The sequence below is a fragment of the Gasterosteus aculeatus genome, chromosome 11 (assembly GCF_964276395.1).
Source record: "Gasterosteus aculeatus chromosome 11, fGasAcu3.hap1.1, whole genome shotgun sequence".
Classification (NCBI taxonomy): domain Eukaryota; kingdom Metazoa; phylum Chordata; class Actinopteri; order Perciformes; family Gasterosteidae; genus Gasterosteus; species Gasterosteus aculeatus.
In genome coordinates, this window is record NC_135699.1 from 7,971,727 (window position 1) to 7,984,007 (window position 12,281).

The 12,281-nt window shown below is 45.2% G+C and overlaps 1 protein-coding gene across 1 annotated transcript; it reads left to right on the forward strand.

Annotated features, from left to right (window-relative positions):
* The first annotated feature begins 6,752 nt into the window (after positions 1-6,752).
* LOC100174868 (alpha 2,8-sialyltransferase ST8Sia VI) lies at positions 6,753-10,445 on the forward strand. The gene is given in 7 exon segments (NM_001267633.1): positions 6,753-6,850; positions 8,339-8,413; positions 8,516-8,590; positions 9,011-9,155; positions 9,589-9,701; positions 9,795-9,887; positions 9,968-10,445. Coding segments are annotated over 7 exon segments (1,077 nt in total).
* Positions 10,446-12,281: the final 1,836 nt, after the last annotated feature.

The window sequence follows — 12,281 nt, forward strand, 5'->3', positions numbered from 1 at the left end:
CTGTGGCTGCAGCGTACCAGACGGTGATGGAGGAGCAGATATTAACACTCTCCAGAGTTATTTAACCTGTAGCGTTACATTTGACTAACACTATACAGTGTTAAGGAAACGTTAAATTTTTACTCTATTTACAGTTAATTTAACTGGGGAGGGGGAGAGGGAGAGAGGGGGAGATTTTTTAGAAAAACAATTTATTTTAAATATTTCAAAAACTTTATCAATGTGTTAAAGTCACAGGTTTCCTTCTTTTGTTAAAAAAACCCCAAGACAAAACAAAAAAAAAAAGTGTTTATAAAACCGGAACTCTAGCCAGAGCCTGTCCCTGATGTTCACCAGCCACACTGCTCTGGCCTCCTGCCCCTGTCTGTCCTTTACTCTGCTCTTCCTACTTAAATAAATTGCCATTTTGGCTTCCCCTGAAAGATAGTTGAGGAGCTGCCACTTTTCTTTTTCTGCTTTCTTGTAGGCAGCTCCCATGATAAAAATCTTTTCTGTAAAAACCACATTAAAAAGACTAAAAAACGATGAAGAAACTCGCAAGTCTCTTGCACTCTGTAAAAACCCGGTCCATTTTGTCCCAGTCTGTTGGACCACACAGTGGGGAGCCTGTCGCACAGTCCAGACCGGTTTATGCCCTTCACGCAGTTAAAATACAGAGTCTTCTTGTCTGCTTTGTGCAATGTCAACGCTTCGGGGCGTGTTGTGGCGAGCAGGGGGCCGGTGAGTTCCCCTAGTCCTGGGCTCAGGTAGATCTCGGGGAAGGGGTCTGCAGGGTCCTGCTCCACTTTTCTCTGGCTGTAGTCTGTGAGGAGGCTCCTTTCCTCTTCAGTCAGCCTCTGGTTCCACAGCTCCAGGAGCCTCCTCGCCATCCGGACGGAGTGCAGCCCCAGCAGAGAGCCCAGGGCCGGAGCGTCGCTCACCGTCGGCCCCACTGCGCCCACCAGCTGCTGCAGGCACAGGACTCGTGCTTTCAGCAGCGCTCCCATCAGGCCTGGGGTACCACTGCTGCTGATGTCCAGCCTTGCTGTGTGGATCAAAGGTTCTCTCAACAACCAGTACAGAGAGAAAGACTGTGGGCACCTTTTATGATTGAAAAGGGCCCAAGACTTAAAAACACCCTGATAAAACGGAGGTAGCCCATTTAACTTTAAAAATTTAGAATCAATTAAAAACAGAGCAGTATCCAGCCCCAGGTTGTTTGCACGTCTAAAAATGCAGCTGGCCACGTCCCTCCATACTAAAAACTCCGGACCTGTGAGGCCCTGTCCACCCTCCTTTCTGGCTAAAAACAGCACCCCTTGTGGCACACAGTGTAGACCCCCCCAAAAGGAATCCACCATTTTCTTCTGTAAGTTGGCAAGGAAGCCTGAGGGAGGGTCCAGGCAGGTAAGACGGTGCCACAGCTGGGATGCAATCAGGTTGTTTAAAACCAAAACTCTACCTTTAAAAGACATTTGAGGAAGCAGCCATCTCCATTTGGAAAGTTTCCCCTCAATTCTTTCTGTGACGCCCTCCCAGTTCTTCTGGATGATGTTCTCTTGTCCCAGATAAATCCCCAGGTATTTAAACCCATCTTTCCTCCACACTAGGCTTTGGGGAAGAACTGGGAGGCCGCCACGCCATTCACCGACAGCGAGGGCTTCACTTTTTTTCCAGTTCACCCTCGCTGCCGATGCCTTACTAAAACTTTTCACAATGTTATTTAAAAGGTCTGCATCCCTCTGGTCTTTAATAAAAACAACAACATCGTCGGCATACGTTGATAAAATCATTCTTATACTAAAACCAGGTAAAACCAGGCCCTCCAAGCTAGAGCGTATTTTGCCGAGAAGGGGTTCCAGGGAGAGTGTATAGAGCATCCCGGACAGAGCACAACCCTGCCGGACTCCTCTACACACTCTAAAAGGAGCACACAGACTATCGTTTATCTTCAGCACACTCTCAATGTCCCTGTACAACACTTTGATCTTAGCTATGAAACCAGAGCTGAACCCAAACCTCCCCATGACTTTCCAGAGGAAGTTGTGCTCAACGCGGTCAAAAGCCTTTTCCTGGTCTAGAGAAATCAGACCAGTGTTATTACCCAATGAGCTGGAGACCTCCAAAACGTCTCGAATAAGGTAGACATTGTCTACCATGGACCTGCCGGACACACAGTAGGTCTGGTCCCGATGGATGACCTGCTCCATAGCTTCCCTCAGCCTGGAGGCAAAGACCCTGGACAGAAGCTTGTAATCCACGCACAGCAGGGACACAGGGCGCCAGTTGCCGATGTCCTGCAGGTTCCCCTTCTTCGGCAGTAGTGTTATCACCGCTCTGTGGCAGGACATTGGCATGGAACCAGAGGCCAGACTCTCATTAAAAACCTCCAGAACATCAGGTGCGAATATATCCCAGAATGTTTAAAAAAATTCTGCGGGGAATATATCCCAGAATGTTCTGAAAATTCTGCGGGGAGGCCGTCGATGCCAGGAGCACGCCGTCCCTGCACGACCTGCAAGGCGGCCTTCAGCTTCTGCACCGTTATGGGTCGGTCGAACGCTTTGTTCGTCTCCTCAGAGACTTGAGGTAGTCTGCTCACGAACTCCTCCGTCAGTGCTTCCTCCTCCCTGTACTCACTGGTGTAGAGGGAAGAGTAAAAGCTGACCACTCGCCTCCTAATCTGGCATGGTTCCACCACCGGCATCCCTGTGTCTGCCAACAGTGCGTGGATCACCCTCCCCTGCCCACTCTTCCTCTTCAGGCCGAAGAAAAAACTAGAGGGAGTGTCCATCTCCGTGATGGTCTGGAATCGGGACCTGACCAGTGCACCCTGAACTTTAACGTGTAACAGGTCGGTGTTGTGTTCCAAAATGAAGAAACGCCAGACGGACAGAGGTCATCGCTGATCAAAAGGTTAAATCGAATGTATTTAATAAAAGAGATGGCGTTGCGGTAAAAAGAACATCTCAGCTGAGGAGCCGCTGGTCTCAGCGACCAACAGGCCCCAGGTCAGTCCTTTTGGCCATCCCTAGTGCCCGCCTGTAGCCTCCACCAGCGAACTCGAGAGCAATAGTTCCTACAGGTATTTATAACAATGCTTAAAGGTGTGAAAGTCAGTGTCCACACCTCTAGGAGTGGTCTTCTGGTGAGTTCAATGTAACTCGGATTTCACATGATCCTTAGTCAATATCAGTTGTTGTGCAAGTATTAAATGAAGCTTAGGCGAAAATTCAGTCAGGAAGACTGGACAGGCTGTGGCGTTCCCTGGTGGCCTCCTCTCTCCCTGGTGGCCTCCTCTCTCCCTGGGGGCGCACGGCCAGCTGATTAGGGGCGGGGTCGGGTAGTATCAGACGTGGGTGTCGTTACCGTAAACCAATCGCATTGGGGCAGGCAAACGTTAAAAACTGTTCTCCTCTCTTGTGCTGTCAGTTGTCATTTCAGCACGCTCCAAAGGTGACCCGCCACCACCCCTGACACCTCCAATCTACAGCAGAACCTGGCATAGCAGGAGAGTTATGCAACTTGGGCTCTACCACCACCACCACCACCAGTGTCTGGACTCCCAAGGGGGGGATATGCCTCGTCTCGGCTCGAGTTCCCGGCCCCGGGTCTATCCTGCGGCAGGATGGAGTCCAAGCCCCAAACAACTTGCAATATCATATTATACCTGTTATAATAAAGCATTGTTCAAATTTCAACAAGTCTCTCCGGATTGAAATGCATGCATTCCAGTTGATTACATTGCATCAAATACAATCATAACTGCACATTGGTATTATTCTATTACAGTTGCAGAATTACAGTGGTTTTACAAGATTGTCATTACTTTATTGATTACACAGTTTCAGAATCATGGCTGTATTCTGGTGTACACTATATGCATTTTTATAAATTTTATGAACCGGATCGTCAATTTGTTTCTAATATCCTACATCGGCCAGAGCCATTTTTTTGATCTTGAGGACTTCAAAATGTCCTCGCTCTCCTGTGGACTCGTTTAAACGCTCTAGTTCCACTATATCAGTCTCCAGGTCCTTCATAGATCTGGTGATGTCTCTGGTGACGTTGAAAGTGTGCTGCTGACAAAGAAGCCTAATCTCTATCTTACCGCCACTGCCTAAGACTCCAAAAAACACTCCAAAAATATGAAAGGACCGCTCTAAAATTCTTATCAAATGTTAAACCAGAGTTAAAATGCCAGTACGCGCTTTTTGGCAAAATGTTCCTAATAAAAACATTACATACCAGCAGAGAATGATCTGAGAAAACAGCCGGTACAATGGTACACATTTTAAAAATATTAAAATGGTGCTTAAAAACATAAAACCGATCAAGCCTGACTGAGGAGATTCTACCTTCTCTGAGGTGGGACCACGTGTACTGTCGGCAGTCTGCATGCATCCTTCTCCACACATCCACCCGGCCATGAGACTGGACCAGCTGCCTCAGAGCGTGCTGGGAAGCTGGATGTGGCTCTGCGTAGTTGCGGTCTATAGTCGCATCTTCTGTGCAGTTAAAATCCCCCCCCAAGAATAAAAAAATCCTCCGGGGCACAGCCATCTAAAAGATCATTAACTTTTGTTAAAAAAAGCTTCCTCTCTGTACCGATTGTTGGAGCATACACATTGATAAAAACAACAGTAAAAAGGTTGAACCGCGCCTTGACTAAAAACAACCTCCCCTCGATGATGTGTTTGACCTCCAGGGAGACTGGCTTAAACTACCTGGAGAAGAGGAAGCCCACTCCTCCACTGAGGTTGGTGTCGTGGCTCAGCAAGACTTCCCCTTCCCACTCCCTCCTCCAGTCGGCCTCGTTGGTGCTGTCGCTGTGCGTCTCTTACATGAAGATATGGCGTTATATTTGTGCCACAATCCTGAGCGCGTAATTTTAAGTTTTGAGCACAGAGAACTATATTTTAGCAAAGAAAAACATATTCCGTGCGCGCATTTTACTCAGGTGCCCTCTCCACAAACTCGTTTTCATAAATAGATGCCCTCTTCTTGGCATCTCTGGCTCCATTCACATTCAGGCTTCCCACTTTTAAAGTATCCATGATAAATAAAAAATAAATAAATAAAACACAAATAAAAACCAATAAATCAATTCAAACTCACATTGGGGCTTTTTTCGTGATCATCGTTGATTGCTCGTTTTGCTTTCAGCACAAGTTTTTTCAGTCTAAAACCCTCTTGATCTGTGAAGCCAGACTCCTCTCGCTGGCTCATGCGGAGTCTGGCTGAGTTATAAAAACACACCAGGTCTGGGAAAAACTCCTCAATTTTCAGATTCCTCCTATTTTTGACTTTCTGTAAAAACATTTTGATTTGCTCTGCGGAGTAGAGTTTTTCCCGTTGGCTGTGTGTCAGACAGGCGCTGTGGATGTCGCTGCTGTCCGACACACAGCCCTCACTCTCACTGCCGTCAGATTGCCCCTGACCCCCCATGGCCTCCTCTTCCTCCCCCACCTTGCTGGCTTTTGCCTCGCTGCCTGTATCTTGCCTCTTTATTTTCTGTTTTTGTTGCAGCTTTTTGTTCTCTTGCTTCCTCCTCCACCATCTCAACCTCTTCCGCCTGTTCCACACCCCCATTCAGTCCTCCCCCCCAACTGTGTTGTTGCAGATTTTTATGGCACCTGACTCCTGTTCCACACTAACCTCCCCCCCCTCACCCTTTTCCTTTCCTTCCCCTCCATCCTCACCCTGTGCCACCTCACCCAAAGCTCCTCTCTCACCCACCAAAACACCCTCATTCACACCGTGCACAGCTTCCATACTGCCCCCGTGTAGGTCAGACACAGCAGCGCAATGGCCCACGGCCCGCGGAACCGCAGATTCCACAGCCCGCGGCACCGGAAACGGAAACGGCCGCGGCTGCGGCGGGGGTGAGGTGGCTGTGGCTGAAGGGTGAGGTGGCAGCAGGAGAAAAAACACCCAATACACAAACCACACTCCCCCCAAAAAGATTGTAGGGGCCATTATGTGTTGTTGTTGGCAAAGTATATTTTGTTTGTTAAACTGTATTTATATTGACACTTTGGCCACTAGGTGGCGGTGATTAGGTGCACCTGGGTGTACATAAGGGACGTAGGTGACAGGAAGCGAGGGACAGGTAGGGGAGCACCAGGCAGTTCTCACCAGACCACGAAGACAGACCACCATAAATAGAAGCACGTTCAACCGGTATGTTCATCTGTTTATACAATTGCCTGCAATAAATTACAAACCTCAACCACAATCATCGCTGGAAAATCTTTGGTGTGTCTGCGTCGAAACATCACTCCCACCTGTGCCTGATGGCAAAGAACAACAACGAGCCAGCTGAAGGGGCAGCAAACCTAAGCGTGCCATTACAAAGATTAAACCAAAAACTATTGTGAAACCCAACTAACTAACCACATGAAATTATTACACGTAATCTAGGGACAAGAACAAAAAAGTTCGCTCACCGACTCACTCACACACACTCACTGTCAGCATGCACCGAGAGAGAGAGCGACACGCAGGGAGGGAGGAAGCGCGAGAGACGCAGGGAGGGAGGGAGAGGGGGAGAGAGCGAGGGAGGGGGAGAGAGAGACGGAGGGAGGGAGAGAGGGAGGGAGGGAGAGAGGGAGGGGGAGAGAGCGAGAGGGGGAGAGAGCGAGCGAGAGAGGGAGGGGGGGAGAGAGAGAGAGAGAGAGAGAGAGAGAGAGAGAGAGAGAGAGAGAGAGAGAGAGAGAGAGAGAGAGAGAGAGAGACAGATGCACTGCAGGTGAAGTTATCAGGAGGTGAGAATGAGGGGACGTCGCCTGAAGCCACTCTTCTCTTTGGGGATCGCTCTCTTCTGTTTGGGGATTCTGCTGACCACTCTCGTCTGGTACACGGGCAACAAGTAAGTCTGTGTAGCTGCATTTTCTCGACCACACGGCGCTTTCCTCATGCTGTCTGACTTGTGTTGGAGGTGTAAAAGTGGAGACAAAATGCCCCGTGCACAATTCGTGTACGTCTCGATGGTCTGTTTGACCCTTAAGTGCTAAAAAAAAATGGAATGGAAATACTTACGGAAAGGGGCAGACATTTTTTGTTGTTTTTTGCCGAGAGAACGAAAGTCAAATAACGAGTAGATTTTGTTTTTTTGTAAAGTTCTTTTTTGTTTTTGTCCGTAAAAGTTGCGCAAAGTGCGACAGCTAAGCCGGAAAAATGATTATTTTATGGACCTATATGAATTTTGAAGCATGACATTTCATTGTGGAGGCCATAACTAGGGTCTCGGACGTGTTGACAGCATCAAAGGTGACCCCAAAACAAATGAAGATCCCCGAAAATATTGTTGTTTACAATGATGATAGAGATTCACCTGGGGGGGAAGCGCTTGCGCAACACTAGCTCACCGTCCTTTAACCGACTCTGGTACAAGCAAAGGCTCACTTTTATAATAAAAACAGCATCTAGCTCGAACGGCAAGAAGTTTAGCTTCAGTTTAACACCATCAAATCATCTGAAACCGTTTACAACGGTTGCTAAAAACGTCCTAAATGCAAAGTAGAATAACTGATATAAAATAATCAGTGACAAATTGTAAATTGGCTTATTTGAGGAAATTGTTCTTTCTTGTTTTTCTGAGTTTTTACCCCTATGGTTGAATGCACTCATTGTAAGTCACTTTGGATAAGAGCGTCAGCTAAAAGACATGTAATGTAATGTAATCAGTGTGGCCAATACGATTTGCATTTGCAACTAAATCAACCTGGTTGCCAAACCTGTCCTCTTAGTTTAAGAACACATCGCTCGTCGTTGCTCAGGGTAAATGTTGCTCTGTTTGTACTCAAGCAATTCAGCAAAGCATCGGCAAATGTCAAATTAACTTTATCATTTAATACTTTTGTATGGATTTGACTAATTCACATTAACTTTTGCACGGTGTATTTTCCTTTTTTTTAAGTCTGAGGAGAATTCTAATTGTCGAATGTGTAAATACATTTTCTCATTATTATTGAAATTATTATGGTCTGAATATAATTAGAAAATGTGGGGGTGAATTTTATTCATACTTATACATTTAGAAAGTATGTTGAGATGGGTACCAATTGATGAGTAACGCCAAATCACTGACCAGCACGATATCTTCTCCTCAGCAAACAAAAAAATTCTAACAGTCATGAAATATAGTTTCTAGACGAGACATTTTGTTCAATCTTTATGGTATGCAGTGCTTGCTGATAAAAAAACATGTATCACTTCAGCCAGCAGGACTTCATGTGAGCCACTTTATTTCAATATAACATAAGACATTAAAATACGTACATCTGAATGCTTCATTTTTATCCCTGAGATCAACATTTGACTCTCTTGTCCCTTGTTCTTCTTGTTTGTGCCACAGTAACGTGGAAACTCGACAGCTGTCTCTTGAAAAGAAAAGAGCCCCTCCGCCTTCTGAACTTTGTAAAGGCTGCAGGTCAGAGCAAACACAGTCACTAACGTTGTTTTTAAACCTTCATTGTATCAAGACATGTCACCGCAACAAGGATTACAATGTGTGTGTGTGTGTGTGTCACAGACAGGTCATCGACAAAGTAAGAGAGCGTTACAATAAAACCTGGATTAAGCAGGTGGACGATTACCTAGAATTCAGGTAAGAGAAAAGGACATAATTTCAAACTTTTCATTCAAATTTAATACAGAATTTCAAACATAATGATAGAGTTTGACAGAATTGCAAACGATTGTCCATGCAAACTGGACCTGGGTCCATGGTCGCAGGAATTGTACATTGTGCACTGTCACAGTCCATGAATGTACAATGGGTGAGATTTAAAAGGTACTTTAAATGAACTGTGCATTAAGCTGTGCTTAATGGTGCACATGGAACAACACTATTTGTCTCAGTTGGTTATTTAAGGGAGCTGTCAGAACAAACCAAAACATAAAGTATTTAAGATTAAGATTAAGATTTGTCCTTCTACTTTTCAATTCCTACAATTTACTGGATTTAGTAAACTATGAATATTCCCTCAGACTTTCCAGTATGTTATTCAAGTCTCTGGTTCCACAGATCTCAGCTGAGCAGAAAGTGCCATGGTTTTGACAGTGCATTCATCACCCAGTACAACACGCCAGTTGGAGCAAAGATTGTGTATGATGGAGAAAAGACGCGCACCCTCCAGGTGACCCCGGAGATTTTCAGCACCTTCCCAAAGGTACATTATCATTGCGCAGTAAGGATGATGGCAACCATACATATAATACAATGAGCAAAGAAAACACGTGATACAAACATAAGTTAAGTTAAGTTAAGCAATGTCAACAGGTTTTTCATGCTTAACATGCGTCATTGGGCCAATTCAAACACAAATGATAGTTTCAGGTTGTCGGTTCCAGAGGTTGGAGAGCAACATTCCTAAGATGGCAGAAATGACTTGTTAAATGAGAGAATGAACACGTCTGAGTAATAACGATTCAGAGTTAAAGAGTCAGAATGTGAAATACAGGACTGAGCCACACTTTGTGGCACGTTCAATGTCTTTCACAATCATTCTTGTTCAGTCTCCGGAAGTGACCATCACGTCACTGTATGACCATTCCATGCTTTTAAATATTATTATTAATAATTCTCTTCATTAATAATTCCAGGAGCATCCATTTTCAAACAAAATATGGGGAACATGTTCCGTTGTTGGGAACGGTGGGATCCTGTCCAACAGCAGCTGTGGAAAGATGATTGATTCAGCAGAGTTTGTTATGAGGTTAGAAAAAGGACATTTAAACAGAATTAAACTCATCTCTTTAGAAATAAGCAAGAAATAACAACCCTGACATCTTCTGTGTGGCTTGTTCAGGTGTAACCTACCTCCCTTGGACAACGGCTATGAGAATGATGTGGGGATCAAGACTGACCTCGTGACAGCAAATCCAAGCATCCTCATTAAGAAGTGAGTGACAGGACAAATCTCTGCCCCTTAAAACGTCTCCTTTTTGTCATGGTGCTTCACATCTGCTGTTCATTTTACAGATACGGGTCTCTGCAACAACGTCGGCGTCCGTTTGTGGAAAGTCTGCGTAGCTATGGCAACTCTTTGCTGCTCCTTCCCGCCTTCTCCTACGGCTTCAACACGCCTTTGTCCCTGCGGGCCGTGTACAGCATTGAGGACTTTAAAAGCCCCACCCGGCCTGTCTTCTTCAACCCCGAGTACCTGGAGAGTTTGGGCCTCTTCTGGCGCTCCAGAGGCCTAAAAGCAGCACGTGCCAGCACCGGCCTGATGATGGCGAGCTTGGCGCTGGAACACTGTACCGATGTGCATCTTTATGGGTTCTGGCCCTTTGGTAATCACCCCCAGGGACTCCATGCGCTGACTAACCACTACTACGATGACGTACAACCTAAAAACACAGTCCATGCCATGCCGGTTGAGTTTGAATTCTTGTTGCAGCTGCATAGTCAGGGGGTGCTCAGGCTTCACCTGGAAGATTGTCAGCCAGGTGAAAAGTAGTTCCCAAACCCAGCAGAAGGGCCGGGGAGAAGTGCCTCGATTTGTAGCCCACTCGCTTATAAAGTCTTTCATATCATTTTGAATGAACGGACAGATAATTTGGGCTCATGACATGTGTCCAAACACTAGGTGGGTTTGTATGTGTGGATCTGCTATTGAACAGAGGCACGGGGCCCATGTGCATGTTGATGTAAGGGTGCATATGGGTGAGTGCTTGGTGATGGGGACAAGTGTGTATGGGAAGCAAATTATTTTTTTACCGTGTCTCAACCTGACGTGTCACATGTCGTCATATGATGAAGGGGATTGTAGTGGCCATTTGTCCTTGGGATCAATAAACAATTGTGTCAAAGGGCCACTCGTGCACCACTGGTTTGTTTCTTTTACGCAGAAAGAGAGCGGATTGTCTGAGCAGGCTTTCCTTTTATTTCTTATTTGTTTTGCAAACATAACGGGCAAGGCCGAGGAGCGGAGCAACAAAACAAATGAAAGAAAGCTGCTCACTGCAAGAGAAAAAATAAAGCATATTGCCCAGTAGACCCGTGTTTCCGTGCGTCCTTGACAAAACCCAACGGTGGTAGCTCCATCTCGGCTACACAACACTATTTAAGAATAAACTAATTACTAACAAGCATCCATTGATTACATTTCTTCAGACCGTACGTAGCATTGGAACCTCATGTAAGAAATATGCTGATGTAGAGCATTTGCAAATGCATGAATCCATCATATATATGCTGTTGTCTTATTTTATATTTTTTTTATATTAGATGCAGCAGGTGCACATATCTCATAATAATATTTAAATATACTATTGAATATTGAATATATAAATATTTCACATATGTGTTGTTGTGGAATATTTCAATAAAAGCTCGGTAGAAGAGAATGATTTGTCTGATAAAACAGAGTCTTGATGAATGATCAAAGTTGCAAAAAGTCCATTTATTGCTTGCAAGCAGGAGGTCAAATACACAGGCACGTATCACGGTGCTCTGTGGAAATGGCGTCCCCGAGCAGTAAGAACGCTGAGTTTTTATACACATGTAAAGGACATTCTCCGTGCCAGTTACGAGAAGCTGCAAAGCAGGTTGAGATAAGAACCCAGGTGAAGCTGAGGGTAGCACACACACACAAGATCCTCCTCAGTGGCCGGTGCAAATCATTATTAATTGACATAAAAGTAAAACGTGGATCCGGAACTTTTGTACCGAATAAGATATGAACTAAGGCTATGAACAGAAGTCCTTTGTTTTGAAGCTTCTATGAGATCAAGTCGACCGTCCTCCCTTCTCAGCGCACAGCTGCAAACTAACATTTTGTATCATGCTGCTCTTTGCACATCAGGGTCAAATACAGGACACTTTAGCTTTAGCACAAAACAATGTTATAACATATTTTACCATTACATTCCACTCTTTTGATTATTCTTTAATCACACATAATATTACAACAACAAAAAAATGTTTTTTTGTGAGACCAAGTGTCAAACATAAAATATAGAACACCAGTAACAGAAACATAAGAAAATAAAAATCTGGAAACGAGTTCCCCCTGGCCTCGTGAGAGGGTTCCATGGGCATTGTCGCTCCATGATAAGAGAAAAACACTCTTTAGGTAGCTGACTACAGAATCACAGAAATATATTTGAAACTGAAGCAAGCAATAATATGAATAATACCGTGGAGACACAAACGACTCCTGTGTCTATGTGGAGGGGTCCTGGCCGTGTTCTTCTTCTTGTGTTGGTCCGCAGGTACACGTTGGGATGTGGAGTCTGCCAACCTTCTTTCTTTTGAGGCATCCGCGTTGTAGACAGTCAACACAGATCACAAT